Raw genomic sequence first — 17169 nt, forward strand, 5'->3', positions numbered from 1 at the left:
TAAAACACTATTTCGGTTATACCAGGTCGTGTTGGTTTGTGAGGGGTGCAGGTGTTGATAAATCTAGAAAAGTGAATTTTGGATACGAACCAATAAACACGTGAAGAAGAAGATCCACATGGTGATAACGTTCCATTATAAGAAACAACGCCTAGTAATCATTAGTAGATGTGCTGAATATTGTAAGTGTAAACTTGTTTTAGACATTCATAACCTGCCTAATCAATGCACAGTACTACTTGTCTTCACAAATCAGCACATTAACAAAGGATAGCACGAAAATATCTGTCATTGTGTAGTTTTCTCGTCCTTTCAAAGAAGCATTATAGATATACATTGCAATTTGTTCATTAGGGATGTAATCCCCACATGGGTACAATGTGTGAAGCCCATTTCTGGTGTCCCCGCCGTGATGTTGCTGGAATATTGCTAAAACCGGCGTAAAACCACACTCAGTCCGTCAGTCATTAGGGATGTGCTGGATATTTTAGCTGCGGGTTTCTACAGAACATTTGTAAGGTCCATAGTAACTGCACGGCGCATTTTGCAAGCTTTTTACACGAAATTTGTTTCAAACAAATTGTATGTTAACTAAATTCAAAATTTGTAAACTGATGTTTGATCCTCGCCAAACTATGATGATCTGAAACTGCGTTACAAATATTTTCACTGCTTCGCTTTCATTTATGTTTATGGGGTGTGTTATACAGTTCATGTACAGCACCCAGTTTCGGTGTCAGTCCATACACGACTTTTCTCACATGGTGTGGTATGCTACTTGCTTTACTGGTCACAGAGATGGGTGCATATCGCACAATGCATCGACACAAGTCAAACTATGACATGCATTAGTCAAACAAATATTATTAAATGTTATATGTACACAAAATGAAGGGAAAAATGATGATGATGATGATGATGATGGTGATGGTGATGATGATGATGATGATGATGATGATGATGATGATGATGATGATGATGATGTTGATGACGACAACGATGCTGCTGCTACTGCTGATAATTTTATACAGCCAAGAGGAATCGGATGATCCTCTCGCAATCATGATGGTTAGGGTATTCATTAGACTAACATCTAGTCTCTGAATGAACATATTTTAAAGAAAAAGACTGCTCATAAACATTTTTTTATTAAAATATAATGAAAAGGAGCCCCGAGAATTTCTTCATTTTCATTATTCCTGAAACTGTGGAAATCTAGACTTGCCACATATTCTTTTACTTGCATGGATTTTCTTGGATACATTTGTTTCGGGGTCTTTATGACAAACTAGGTATTCTTCTTTTTCTAATTATTATTAGGTTTATTCTTAGGCTTGTGATCCCGGTACAGTGTGTCTACGTAACGTGTAAGCATTGCAGGGCATTTCCATGACAGATATAACACGACATATATGCTTTTGACAGCATGAAATAAACAGATAATCAATTTGGGAATAGATGCTGTTCTAACAAAGCATTTACAGAACAAAAACCTTTATATTGTTAAAATTGGACCATGTCAAAATAATGTGTTTACTTCTGTTATACCAAAACGTTCAGCACTGTGGAGCGACAGCAAAATTTAAATTGATTATTCTGACCAATTAAATTATGTTCAATTACATCACCTAACTTTGACAGTGACCGTCAAAATCGAACTCATTTCAAAGAACAGGGTCGATTTATTTCATCTATACGTCCCTTAACAATCGGAGAGTTTGTGCACACACACATATTTCATGTGAAATTGTTCTACGAAAATTAACATTAATTTGCAGTGTTTCTTTAAGAGTATCGCATATGTTGACCTACTTTCTACACAATTCGGGAAAAACCGGATCTGTAATCGACTTCGTCATACGCTAATTTCATACCAACACATCACTTCTAGACAAAGTTCTGATATACGAAAGTCGGCGTCTATGACGGCCCTTACACCATCACGTGACCGACCCCCTTACTGTGACTAAACACACACAAACGCCCTGGTCCGCGCGGTATTCTACCACCAATAGATTATCTGTTTCCGTCTGGCTCAATCGGGTCAGTCCGTCGTCACACTCACACGAGCTCGGATCTACAGTTGCGTTCTGTGAATAGTTCCCCGTATACCATCCGTGTACTCGTGTGTTATTGATTGGGTGGATTGCTGAGTCACATTAATGGCTGTCAAAATACAGAATCAGGTAAGTGGAGACATAATTACGTAAACCGTCTCAGAATTTAGGAACGGAGTACGACTTCACGGAATGTGTGTTGGGTCTGTTTGTGTCCGAGGCGTGTTACGCGTTGTTACGGTGTGATCGGGTTGGCCGTTTTCTGCAAGGCGATTCTATGCTGGCGCTCTGCTATGACAGTGTTGGGAGCGGTCGCATCGGACCATCGGTCTTGTTGCTAGCCACAACGATTGCCATGTTCGTGTTCTAGGTCTACCACATTCCGCAGTTCCATCAAGCACTGCCTCATCAAACACACTCATATGTAAGTTCCGGTATATATGTCATGCACACAAATCTACAAACGCGTACAATGTAATCACTGATGTCAATGTACAGTCAGTCGATTCTTGCTTAATTTAACTACATGTACTTATATAATTTGTAAATAGTTGTCAAGAATTTATAAATATCGGCGTGGTGTATGGATAAGGATAATATATGGATGCATCGATTGTTACTAAATAACCTCAGTTTAACTCGAGCGAGCAGGCCTGGCTTAATTAGCTCCAGTTTACGAACATTAACAAACACATACTGAGAGATCAAGGCTTTAAAACCACTGTTTTCATGGCGGTTGACCGGTTACCGTATTTTATTGCCACATTGTAGTGGCTGAAGTGTTCTGACTAATTTATTATTGATGTGAAAGTTGTTATTCCCCAGCTGATATTAAGAACTGCATTGTGAATGTGTGTCACACCAGGAAGGATAGGAGTCTTGTCGTGACCTCTTGAAAGTTTCCTAAACAAATAGAGCTTAAACCTAAACCTGCCTTGATCTGTAATATGAGAGGATGTGCAGTGATGTCCGCATGTGGTAGGTTAATATTAGCAAACGTTTAGTGTGTTGTTGAAAATATATCGACTATGTGAGTAAGTTTAGTTTTACGACGCACTCAGCAATATTCCAGCTATATGGCGACAGTCTGTAAATAATCGAGTCTGGACCAGACAATCCAGTGATCAACAGCATGAGTATCGATCTACGCAATTGGGAACCGAAAACATGTGCCAACCAAGTCAGCGAGCCTGACCACCCGATCCCGTTAGTCGCCTCTTACGACAAGCATGGGTTACTGAAGATCAATTCTAACCCGGATCTTCACAGGTTTCGATCTGTAATAAGAGAGGATATGCAGTGATGGCCGCATGTGCCAGGTCGATATTAACAAACGTTTAGCGTTGTGTTGAAAAATATCGACTGGATGTACACAGGCTTGTGGTATGTTTGTGGTAATGAAACTTATAATAAACATTGATACAACTGTACAGCTGTCGTGAAACTGTGATGATAAACGAGAGATAACGAAACTAATGAAGATGTTAATAATACCGGAGTTACTACAACAACAATTAATATGATATTTCAAACTCTATTTAGACACCTAGTCTCTGAAATGAACATAATTAACAGAAAAAAAAACAGATAATAAAATATGATAATAATATGTATTATAAAGAGCCGACAGACTTTCTTCATTTGCCTGAAACTGTGGTAATCTAGACCTGCCACATATTCTAGACTTGCATGGGCTTTCTTGGATATATATGCTTTTCAGGGGTTGTATGACAGGCTAACTGCTATTGAAATAAGAACAATATACCAATAGTAACGATGATGATCATGGTGATGAATAATGACAAAAACAATAATAATACAACTACTACTACCAACACAACTATTACTTACTGCTTACTTATATTACTTCTGTTGTTGATGATGATGATGATGATGATAAGTATCATCTACTACTTGTCATTGTGACCGCCTCCGTGGTGTAGTGGTTAGAGCGTCCGCCTGCAGAGCGGAAGGTCGCGGGTTCGATCCCCGACCGCGTTATACCAAAAGACGTTAAAATATGGTACTTGTTGGTCCCTGCTTGGCGCTCGGCATTAATGGGTACAACAAGGACTGGTCGGCTCGGAGTCAGTATACTGTGTCTGAGTGGGGTATTCATGCTTCACTGCGGCATGGTATCTCAGTGAGATAGCACTATAAGACCAGCTTCAGCCTGGGCTAATACAAGCAGCCGCACATACACATACACACGCATGCACGTCGTCATATGATCGAAATATTCTCAAGCACGACGTTAAACCCAATTTCATCTCACCTCCCCTCACTATTACTCCTACTACTACTACTACTACTACTACTACCACGTGTTTCACCTCGTATTCTATTTGTTATTGTGTACTGTGAAACTGCGATCCATTTGTCCCGTGAGACGTCATGTGAACGTCATCATGTGAACGTCATCACGTGTGAGACTTTGATAGGATGTATGTGATATTGGCTTTGATACCCCTATCAAATATATCACCACCCTCTAAATATGTCTCATTTAATTTTAAAACCTGTGTATACATTTTGCTTTTTAATTTCACAACTACAACAGAAACAATATTTCAATACGAAGTATTATATTCTTTAAGAATATATTCAATGACGTACATGCATAACCTTTCTCAGTACGTGTGTATTTACTGAGGGAACAGGTCAAAAGGGCCACATGACAAAACGGCCACAAAAGGCCACAAAAGTTTACTTATTAAAAACAGAACTATATAGTCTGTTTGCCGTGAAAACGTACCGATGAATTTCACTTTTAACAAAAAAAGTAAATCAAATAAAGTAAACTTAAGATTGCGAATCCTCATAAATTTACTTCGCCAATTGAACATTAAAATCTCAGAATTTTATTCAACATAGGATTAAAGTTGTTTAACAAACGATCATAGTTTCAAATCGCTATTATTGATTTGTATTACAAGGGGGTATGCACATTAAATAAAACCCTAAGAATAAGAAGGGTTGGTTTCTACGGTAGTAAGGTAACGCTCATCACGTACCCGCACGTGCATTTGTTTCACTGTTCCAACTACTGCGCGTACCCCCTTGTAATACAAACCAATAATAGCGATTTGAAACGGCAAACAGACTATAGTATGTATAAAGCATACATTGTATAGATTGTTACTGTAATACACATTTAAAAAAGATGTTATTATTATCTTTTTATATGGGGCCCTTTTGGCTTTTTGATGTGGCCCTTTTGACTTTTTGATGCGGCCCTTTTGACTTTCTTGTGGTCCTTTTGACTTTTCCGTTTTGGGGCCCTTTTGTCATGTGGCCATTTTGACTAGGACTGTTTACTGATGCTTTTATCCCATGAGTTACAAAGGTTGTATCACTTATGTAATATGATATCACAGATGGAATACTTTTACACATTGATTAATTAATCCCCGTCAGATTAAAGGACAAAACATGAATTACACAAGAGCGACACGCCTAGTGTGTGCCTTACATAACAAAGCTCATTGTGAAATAAGTTCACAGACAAGAGACGAAGAGAGGAAAGGCAATAATGTTTTTTTAAAGCTCTCAAATAAACTCATTATTATTTAAGTCATTATCTTGAACGTGGTTTTGAACAAACTAGGATGTAGGTCAAAAATGTAACTTTTTTCGTGTTCAAGGACACTAGCAGTTGTAATCAGTTGTTGGAAAGTTTATCTGTATTGCGAAATGTACTCGGGAGGGTTAAATGTCACGGTTCATTTTGGCGATGGTTTTCAAGTGCCGGTAACCTTGTTCTGTGTTTACGTTGTATCGCTGGCAGGGGATAATTGCGTTTATGTCGACTGTATAGGTAATCGAGTGCGACTAAAACGAAAATGTCTCACCTCATTACATTAAAATACCAAAATACAGTGATATACACTGGTAAAAAGTGTTTAAATTGCAATGAGCCACTCAGAGTTATTAGAGACTGTTAAGCGTGAGTGAGTGAGTTTAGTTTTACGCCGCTTTTAGCAACATTCCAGCAATATCACGGCGGGGGACGCCAGAAATGGCCAGTGCACTTCTGAGTGATCTAGAAATACATGTACGTGTAGTGACATGATTGTCTTTCAAGCGACACTTACGTCCCAGGGACCAAAATAGTCGTGTCATTTTTTTTATTGAACAACTTAAAATGTAGGTTAAAACGGTATGAGTCAGGATTGAAGGAGCTCTTAAACTTGACATATTTATCATTATGGTACTCTTATACGAAAGGTTTATTTTTCACTTTCTTGAGGGGCTAAAGTGATATACTAGTATTAAGGTCCATATTGCTGTGTTTTATGACCAGACACGTTTGAAAATAACCCAAGTATATATTTACTGATCACATAATGTGTTGTTGTTCTGTTGGGGGGTGGGGGGTGGGGTTGTTGGTCAAGAGAGATGTTGGCGAGTTTACAAATAACAGCCCCATTGTCAGTGCATATAGACCAGAGTTACTTCCCTTAGCCGTGCTACGTCACTAAGTCTATTTTTTTCACAGACCACTACCCCATACAGACACAGACATTTCAGAAGACGGCAATCGTGCTCGTATCCTAGATTCAACCCGATTATGACACTTGGCATACCGGGGCCGTGGGGTAGCCTAGTGGTTCAAGCGTTCTCTCGTCACGCCAAAGACCCGGTTCGACTCCCAACATGGTTGCAATGTGTGAAACCATTTCTGGTGTCCCCCCCTGGTGATATTTGTGTAATTATTGCTGAACTGGGTGTAAAACTGTGCTCAATCACTACTACTACTACGGTTGCTGCTACTGCTGCTGCTGCTATTACTACTACTACTACTACTACTACTACTACTACTACGGGGCGGTGGGCTAGCCTAGTCACTCACTCACCCCGTGGCACAGGTGGCTAACTAGTCTGTCATACAGACCCTGAAGCATATATATATATCCAAGAAAGCCCACCCAAGTCTAGAAAATGTGGCAAGTCTAGATTTCCACAGGGCTCCTTTCCATTGTTTTATTGTTTTTTACTATGAGCTTTTTTTCTGTAAAATATGTTCATTTCAGACACTAGTTGTTAGTCTAGTGGCTAACGTTTGCAGTCATTTCTCTTTGGCATACTCCACTCCAAGGCCCCACTCCAAAACTCCACTCCATGTTTTACAGTATGCCTTTCTCTTTCCAGTTGCCTTCCCACGCCGGGATAAGCACATACACACGTACGGAAACCCGAACCACTCACTCATCGACTGAACACCCACCTCCGCCTATACAAAAGCTTTTAACCACTTTACATCAAAATAAATGTTTATTACATGATGTACCCTCGGGTCTGAGATAGATGGACTTATTCTGCAGCGTTGCACGTTCACTTGGTCGTGTATTTACATTTTGCTAATCGGAACTTGTGAGTCGGCCTCATGGTGTGTCGAAGTAGCGTTTTACGTGGGTCTGCGTGTGAACGGGACAGATGAAGGCTGCCAATTTGAACCTGTAGGCCTCAGTCTGGGTCGGTATTGTTGTTCGACTTCACGATAAATTCGTACTTTTATATTATTCACCCAGTAGGTATTGGAACCATTGTAAGTTCTATTATGTGGATATACATTATATCGTGTAAACATAAATATAATTAGAACAACGGTAATAAGAAAAATAATGACAAAAACAATAATAATACAACTACTACTACCAACACGACAACTATTACTTACTGCTTACTTATACTACTTCTGTTGTTGATGGTGATCATGATGATGATGATGATGATAAGTATCATCTACAACTTGTCATTGTGACCGCCTCCGTGGTGTAGTGGTTACTACTTCCGGAGAGCGGAAGGTCGCGGGTTCGATTACCGGCCGCGTCCATACCAAAAGACGTTAAAATATGGTACTTGTTGGTCCCTGCCTGGCGCTCGGCATTAATGGGTACAGCAAGGACTGGTCGGCTCGGAGTCAGTATAATGTGTCTGAGTGGGGTATTCAATACTATTCATGCTTCACTGCGGCATGGTATCTCAGTGGGCTAGCACTATAAAATCAGCTTCAGTCTGGGCTAGTACAAGCAGCCGCACATACATATACACACGCATGCACGTCGTCATATGAGCGAAATATTCTCAAGCACGATGTTAAACCCAATTTCACCTCACCTCACTTGTCATTGTTATAATGACTCGACGACTACTACGCCCATTCTGCAACAATAATGAAGGCAAATGCCCTTTCTATTTTCCATGATGGAAATTTATTCAACTCTGAAATGAAAAATTATGAAAAAAAAGATTTTTCTCGTATATCTTAAGGAGGGTTTACGGGTTGTACAAAAAAACTTCCAAGGTCCATCCTTATCTGACTGATATCGGTACGTGTCCAATAGCAAGCGCATGAGTCAGTAGGTGTATTTGGTGTGCCACTACATAAGCACGCCATAGATAAACTAGACTAACATCTAGTCTCTGAAATGAAATAACCATAAAATATAATGAAAAGGAGCCCAGAGATTTTCTTTCTTTTCAGAAACCTGACTTGCATGGGCTTTCTTAGACTAAGAACTAGTCTCTGAAATGAACATTTACAGAATGAAATTTTACAGAAAAAAGGCTCATAGTGAAAAAACCCCAAAATACAATAAAACGGAGCCCTGAGACTTTCTTCATTTCCTGAAGCTGTGGAAATCTAGACTTACCACATTTTCTAGACTTGCGTGGGATTTCTTGGATACATTTGCTTCAGGGTGTGCATGACAGTGAGTGAGTGAGTTAAGATTTATAGTCACATCGGCAATATTTCAGCCATATCGTGACATCATAGCTTGTTTTATTCACGATATGGCTGACATAAAGTAATAAATAGATAATAAATGGAATCAAATTACAAAAAACCTGTCGACTAAAACATTTTAACTGTAGAGGACAACACAATATAAAAGCAGGCTATAGATTGCCAACGACTGAATGTAGATCACCATACTAGGGACCAAGGGGACTTGCAGTACACTTGCTTCCTGCATGGACCCTAGCTGGATTTAAATCTAACCATACATTAAAAGCACGCCGTTTGTAAGACATCGTCCAATACCAATGGCTACAGAAGCATGTTTGGTGTATGAGGAAGGCACTTCTGTTGGGGGGAGGATGTCCAGAGATATGACTTTGTATATTTAGTTCACGAAGCTTTACTATTTCATCAGAACACAATGCATGCTCTGGCATATCAATGACCGTCTTTCAACACTCATGTATCTGCTATGTACGTAGATCTTTGACCTCTAACACGTGTGTTTTTGTTTATTACAGTCATCAACGAGTGCAAAGCGCGACATATGACATTTGGTTACCGCCGTCTACCGGGAGTAACATTTACCGTTAGCATCACTCTGTAACCGCTGATGTGTGCAAGATTACAACCATCAGGGTAGCTCGACCTCAGCTCATTTTCGGAATCTGAAACTATTTTGTCATCCGTGGCATCCACTTCCGACATTTAAAGCCTTTACAACATGTGACCTTACATTTGGAAATACAGCCATTTCGTCGGACATTGAGATATAAACCTTTCAAAGTGGATAGAGTATAGTGTCACAAGAAGACTGCTGCAAGAGTTCCTGGTCTATTGCAACGTGGATCAAGGAACAGGCTCCGCCGTCGGTGACATCGTTAGACGCGAAGGAGACGTATTTCAGTAACAACACCTGGTCAGTCTAGACTGGTTCTTCAGCATTCAAGCGTTCAAGCGATCTAGTGTGAAATTGGTGACAGTTTGAAAACCTGCTGTTCCACTGACAGATTCGTTTCGCGTACTACTGAAACCTAAAGGAGTCAGTATGTCTGATACACTGTGTGTTAGCGAAAACTAAAAACCCATTTTCTGCTCTGCTCGTGTGTTGAGACTTTAATTTGCGATTTGTTTTATTTTTCGATTCATTGTTTACCATCAATCATGTCAATTCAAACAACCAAGCTGTACAAGAGCATCATAAGTGATGACATTGACCAGATCGTATTACAATTGCTCAACTATGTGCGGGGTGGAGGAGACATGAATATTTGTGACAGCGTGACGGGAGAGACGTTCATTCACCACGTCATCAACCACGTCCATAGGTTTATGGATCCGAAGACCGTCTCCCTGTTGTATCTGCTGGCTTGTAAACCCATAGACCTGAACGCCCAGGATTGTGATGGAGATACAGCCCTGCACAAGGTGGTCCGAAAGAACGGAGCACACAGGGCAATGGTGGCTCTCATCAGGTGAGTATTGTTCACTTGAAATGGGAACAAATATTTGTTTTTTATTTAACGCCGCACTCAGCAATATCCCAGCTATATGGCGGCGGTCTGTGAACAATTGAATCTTGACCAGACAATCCAGTGATCAACATCATCAGGATGAGGATACACAATCGGGATACGATGACAAGTCAGCAAGCCTGACCACTCGATCCCGTTAGTCGCCTCTAATGATTAGCTGAATGGTTGCTGAAGACCAAATCCCCCAGAACAGTCACCAATATAGAGCATTCCCCCAGAACAGTCACCAATATAGAGCATTCCCCCAGAACAGTCACCAATATAGAGCATTACCCCAGAACAGTCACCAATATAGAGCATTACCCCAGAACAGTCACCAATATAGAGCATTCCCCAGAACAGTCACCAATATAGAGCATTACCCCAGAACAGTCGCCAATATAGAGCATTACCCCAGAACAGTCACCAATATAGAGCATTACCCCAGAACAGTCACCAATATAGAGCATTACCCCAGAACAGTCACCAATATAGAGCATTCCCCAGAACAGTCACCAATATAGAGCATTACCCCAGAACAGTCACCAATATAGAGCATTACCCCAGAACAGTCACCAATATAGAGCATTACCCCAGAACAGTCACCAATATAGAGCATTACCCCAGAACAGTCACCAATATAGAGCATTACCCCAGAACAGTCACCAATATAGAGCATTACCCCAGAACAGTCACCAATATAGTGCATTACCCCAGAACAGTCACCAATATAGAGCATTACCCCAGAACAGTCACCAATATAGAGCATTACCCCAGAACAGTCGCCAATATAGAGCATTACCCCAGAACAGTCACCAATATAGAGCATTACCCCAGAACAGTCGCCAATATAGAGCATTACCCCAGAACAGTCACCAATATAGAGCATTCCCCCAGAACACCTATGTTCAAAGAACATGGTATTATTATCATGGCCACCGGATCTGATTTATAGCATCTTCAGCCCCCCTTCATGTTATAAGTATGCAATGGTTGTGAACAGGAGAATACACGTTTTACTTATAGAGGTATTGTGTTCAAAATGCTAAATTTGTCATTCTTTGACACCCTTGATCCATTTATTTCTGGCTAAAATGGAACATCGGAAAGATATACGCGAATCCAGAGGGGAGGGGTGGGGTGGGGGGGTGCAGATGTGTGCCCCCTTTAGTCCTGAAAGTTTATTAAATGACCATTGAAACTCTCGTGAAAATGAAGTGTGCACCCCCCAACCACCTTTCTCAAAAAGCTGTATCCGCCCCTGGATATAAGTGTTTTCACGTGTAAGGTAACTGTATTACAACCTTATTATCATTGGGTAACGTTAACGAATACCAGGAACCTGAACTTTCTATCAGATCGAACTGAACATCAAGGCAATGTCATATGTTCCCACATTTACCATGCTTTAAACCCCTTATTTTCTCTCAGATGTGGCGGTAGTATGGACGTGAAGAACAAGAAAGGCTACACCCCTGAAGACATTCTTTTGAAAGAGAAGCCAGCAGGATGGGAGACCATGCTTCATTGGTACCGGAAGTTCAAACCAGGTTAGTTCCCCACTCTCCTACCCAGAGTTCCGTGCGGCAAGCCAGCATAGTACCTCTGCCACAGGCCACAAAAATGTGACGATTCGTCACATCTTGCACCGTCCATTCAATATAATGTACATATTTCTTAACTCTTTTATTTTTGACGAGTCTACACATCTAACTAATCATCTTTAATAGAATGGTTTAGTTTCACTGAGAAAATATCCAAAATCATGTAACACTATTTCGATTTGCGTGGCGATCCTTTGTTTACATATGTTGTACGGCTCCACGTGCTGTCGTCGAAGCTGGTGGAGCCAGTTTGATATCTATATATGTACTGTCATAAACCTAACTGTCGCAGTTGTGGAAGAATATATATGTAACAATGTAAAACATTATGAAGAGAGCGCCGAAAAGCTTTCGTGAGTCCAGTCTTTTCTTATTATAAATATGCGCGTTTGATTACAAACAAGAGAAAAGTCCGGTCACGTGATATGCAAATTAGCCTGTGGCAGTGATGTAATGTTAGTCATCGCTGTGCCGGAGTGTGGTTAGTTCCCCTTATTCGTAGCCTAGTTTCCTGAGTATACTGCGCTGGCGCAGCATTAAAGCGGCATCGCATCATACCCAGGGAACCCGATTGGGCTGTTCATTTAGGCTCATTTCTGTATAGAGAGGCTGGTCCAGAATAATTGGTGTTGAATGAGAGTATAGTTCATTTTGTTTTAGAATTATATCCACTTCGGATATTTTTTAGGTTTTTAAAGAGTTGAAGGTCAGGCGTTGCTACAATGTCTGAATGAAATAAATAGTACGTCAGACCGTGACTACATTTTTTGACAGCAATACATTGTAGGTATCTTCAAAAAGGCATAACATCTTAAACATTTCTGTGAAATGATTTATAACAGATGAATAAGCATTCGACCTGTCCATGCTGCTCGTTCACAACCCATGACAATACCCTATCGCCTCATCAGAAAAACACGTATTGTATATTCTGTGTGTGGTCGATACAGCAGGTCATTTATATCCAGCTCATGTAGATAAGTGCTAGAAAGGTTTTCCCAATAACAACCTTTATGACCACCATCAAACAAGGCTGATGGATAAATCAATTTGTTTATCAGGTCTCCATGGAGATGATAGTTCACCGCATCAACTTACTATTGTAGACATGACAGTGTACCATCGTGTGTAGATGGAAACGTGTGTGGCCACTAAATCTGTATCAGACCATTCCTCTTGGGAGAAGGGTGTGTGCATAATTATGTCCCTTTGTCGTGTCAGGAAGCTATGATAGTGGGTTCAAATTCTCGTTCGATCTGATTATAGTTTCTAGGTTTGTCAACACAATACCCTTGCTCGTCAGTTTCACAGCGTTAACGTCTAAACGTCAACTCAGGAACTCAGGCGTTTCACCGTCAACAAGTTGGTGGATCAGTGAAATACAATTGAAAGAAGTGGTAAACCTTACCGACTTCATAAAGTCGCATCATAAAGATTTAAATAAAATGAAGTCAGAATATCCAAATTGGTCTAATTGATATCTTCAACGCCAAAATGATTCCATTATGGTGAAAAATAATGAACACGGGGGAAGGTATACTATACTGTTGTGGGAATCCTTGGCCTTTTACAACCCATGCTTGTTGGAAGAAAAATCTAACCAATGACAGTGATGGGAAGGTCGGCAAAATGTATCACAAATATAGTAGATGAAGGGAATGGAATGGGGTTAGGTGGTGGGGTAGGTGGGCTGGGGGACAAGATAACTAAGTAAACGTTGTTCATGACAGATTAGTTATTAGGGTAGGGGAGGGACGTGAAAGAATGTTACATAACATGAGTGTTTGTGTCTGTACTAATATAAATCCAACCTGCCCCCCCCCCCCCCACCCCTGCATAATAACTAACCAGTCCCTCATCAATATCAATATCTGTTAAAATATCCCACTACCAAAGATCAAGATCAAAGATCAAATATTTATTGTGCAAACGTTCCATACAGAAACAGTGACAATATTCTATAAACTACATAAACAAGATATATAATGAATCCCATATATATGATGAGCAACAAAACATACAATAATACAAATGTGTATAATAATAATAATAATAATGGCCAAGGACAATCAGATCTTGTATATTTGTTTAAAGTTGTACATGTGGTAGCAAATAATTTCTATACTATTTGGATCATTATTTCTAAAAAGGAGGTTAAATTTTTCAGTGGTAGTAAGTTTTAGAGGAAAGGGAGTTAAATGAGGACTTTCATGCATCTGAATATTTAGTGCAACACATGAAATGGTGTTCTTCATCTTCAAGGACAGAGCATTTATCACACAGACGGTCCTCCAAAGGTGTAGGTGGTCTTGTTCTTCAATATCAAATTTAGAGGTTACCCAATGTCAAGTAAAATATAACCGTTACGTCCATCAATAATACTCTAATTAATTTCAGTATATATTCGTAAATATGTACTGGTGGAGAATATAGTAAGTCAAACTAGTACAACGAGACTGGTGTAACCGATCCCACAGGTTGAGCTTTGTGAACCGATCAATGTAGAATGAAAGGCCAGGTGGCCTTCGTGCAAGCAGCGCTATTTCTAGCCACGGTGTGTACAAACATGCCTCGTACATTGACGGTGTGTCAATACCCCTGACCTAGGGGATCACGATAAGGCATAAATGATCTTCATGACCTAGATTGACGACCCAAATACATTACCGTACTCCTACTTGTAACGTTTGGTGAATTAGAAACAGGGCTAGCCAACTCTGTGAAAGCACAGCAAATCACCTTGCGTCAACTTATGATCGTGGGTTCAAATCTCAGATTCACTAATGCTTATTTTCGCGTGTTCGTGGATTTTTGAAACATCGTTATTTTTTATAGCACATTCATTTAATTTTTGTTGTTATTTTGCCTTTTAAAAACATTATGTATTTTATTGTATTGAATCGGCTTCGTGGAATAATCGCGACATTCGCCTTGACATTTTGTTCAACAGCTGTAAACGTTCAAGACCTGTACCATTTCGGGTTTTTCTCCCACATTAAGCAGACACGCAGTGATACAAATACAAATGTTTAAGGCAGCGTTCCAGAAAACTCTCACTCGCCTTGGAATATTGTTCGTTTCTTTACTAACACATTGTGCGTGTTGATATAGTTCGTGGCTATAATCATCACAGACTTCTGTATAATGTCAATCCATTTTCTGTCGTTATGAATTGTATCCTGTATATCAACCCGAGAAGATCCGGGTTGAAATGGGTCTTCAACATTGCTTGTCGTTAGAGGTTCGTTAGAGGTCAGGTTCGCTGGCTTGGTGCACATCTTCCAGTCTAAATGCGTTCATGATGTCATTCAGTCACAGGATTGTCTGGTCCAGATTCGAGTGTTTACAGATCGCAGTCATATAGCTGGAATATTGACATAAACAATGTCATGTTTGAAAGTATACATGATTTTCAAACAGACAAACAAAACATCAATTCAGAGAGGAAAGGCTATTCGGCTCTACGTGAGTCGTTCGCGATAATACACAGAAATTTGCGAACGGGCTTTCGTTGTCAAGAGCTCGAAGTTGATCTCTGTTCTCGAGTCAAAGATAATGAACACTTGACATGGTGGTCAGGCTTGCTGACTTGGTTTGGTCAAGACTAGGCGTGAGGCGTTAAGTAACAAACAAACAAACAAACAAACTTATAAAATATCCTGTTTATCATTTTCTGTTGTGGAAAAATATATCAAATTCCGATTGTTGAAACCTGTCAGAACTAAACACTAAACACATGCAGTGTATGTGTACCATTTGGTGTGTAAAGTGTCACCAAGCAACACTGAAGCTTAATGACGGCGGTTTCTAAGTATAATAATTTGCCAGGACTGGATAATCCGGGGTTTGACATCTGTATGATTATGTTCAATCGTAACCTGGCGACGAGGATCGTTTTTCATTTGTATTTACGATGTCCCAGACATGATTATATACAGGCCATGGTGTTGAAATGTCGTCAGTCAGTCAGTCAGTCAGTCAGTCAGTCACTCACTCACTCACTCACTCACTCTTGTTCCTCCAGGGCTGTATGCAGTTTTGGTAGCCCCGAATCCAGACAAGCGTGTCATAGAGCGTCTGTTGAAATCTTGGTGCCGAGTCACGGTCTTCAAAAACGGTAAAGTCACCAACCTGAAATGTCTTGCACACGCAAAAGCTGGACAACTGGACATCGTGTATCTGCTGGAGAAGTACGAAAACACCATAGAGTTTGCCCTGGGGGTGATGGCGGCGGTACAGAGGCTGTGTGGGATGTGGAAGGACCTCGGTAAGTGTTTTAACCAGTCCATACAGCACAGATTAATTTGGTGGTTTATTCTTGCTTCATACAAAGGGGTAGACTCGAAACTAGTCTCTGAAATGAACATATTTTACTGAAAAAAGTTCATAGTAAAAAGAAAATATATAATGAAAAGGAGCCCTGAGATTTTCTAGACTTGCCACATTTTCTAGACTTGCGTGGGCTTTCTTGGATATATTTACTTCAGGGTCTGTACGACAGACTAACAAAGGGGCGGTGGGGTAGCCTAGTGGTTATATCGTTCGCTTGCCACGCTAAAGACCCGGGTTCGATTTGCCACATGGGTACAATGTGTGAAGTCCATTTCTGGTTTATCCAGCCGTCATATTGCGGGAATATTGCGACATGCGGCGTAAAACCATACTCACACACCCCTGCATACAAGGCACGGTTGAGTAGCCTTGTCAAGACAACGACCAATTTTAAATTCCGTAGTTGCCAAAATGTGACCAGTCCAGTAAAATACTGGAATTTACATGTCATGCCTCGTATACGTGTTTCAATATGTTTCTGTAATGTAATTGTAATTGACATGAAACCAGATTAGTTTGAACTTGAAAATAAATGACAGAAAACCTAACAACAGAAAAACCACGACATCCAGTTCGTGTGTCACGGTTCGTGCTCTCTTTCACATTGCAAATATAAATATCTGTTCCCAAAGATATATGAAAAATAAATGTGACCTCTTAACCTACATAGGTGTCCGAGATACGCTACCGTACTAAGCCCTGTTAGCGTTTCAGTAACTTTGTAAATAACTTGGCTCAGTCGTCAGAGACGCCACAATTTGCGTTCTTTTGGCGTACCCGAAACCTATGATCGTGGGTTCGAACCCAATTTTCGCTATGGTTATGTGTGTTTGTACGACGATCGGATGTGTTGCGAACATCTTGTGTCATCGGGACGGTGGGTCAAGGTCGCTCATCAAGCCGTTCGATGCCCCACA

At 40.3% G+C, this 17169-nt stretch overlaps 1 protein-coding gene across 2 annotated transcripts in view; it reads left to right on the plus strand.

Moving 5' to 3' along the window:
• Nucleotides 1-1906: 1906 nt before the first annotated feature.
• Nucleotides 1907-17169, plus strand: part of LOC124282412 — a 29848-nt gene continuing 14585 nt past the window's right edge. The window contains exons 1-4 of one of the 2 annotated variants that reach the window (XM_046718394.1): nt 1907-2186; nt 9324-10277; nt 11748-11866; nt 15945-16187. In XM_046718394.1, the coding sequence (XP_046574350.1) occupies nt 9967-10277; nt 11748-11866; nt 15945-16187 (673 nt within the window). In that variant the 5' untranslated portion in view covers nt 1907-2186; nt 9324-9966. Of the gene's footprint in view, nt 2187-2366; nt 2482-9323; nt 10278-11747; nt 11867-15944; nt 16188-17169 lie in introns of those variants that run through there. The other variant, XM_046718395.1, reaches the window with a different exon arrangement.

The sequence above is a fragment of the Haliotis rubra genome, unplaced genomic scaffold (assembly GCF_003918875.1).
Source record: "Haliotis rubra isolate DU_JTF1 unplaced genomic scaffold, ASM391887v1 Scf3, whole genome shotgun sequence".
Classification (NCBI taxonomy): domain Eukaryota; kingdom Metazoa; phylum Mollusca; class Gastropoda; order Lepetellida; family Haliotidae; genus Haliotis; species Haliotis rubra.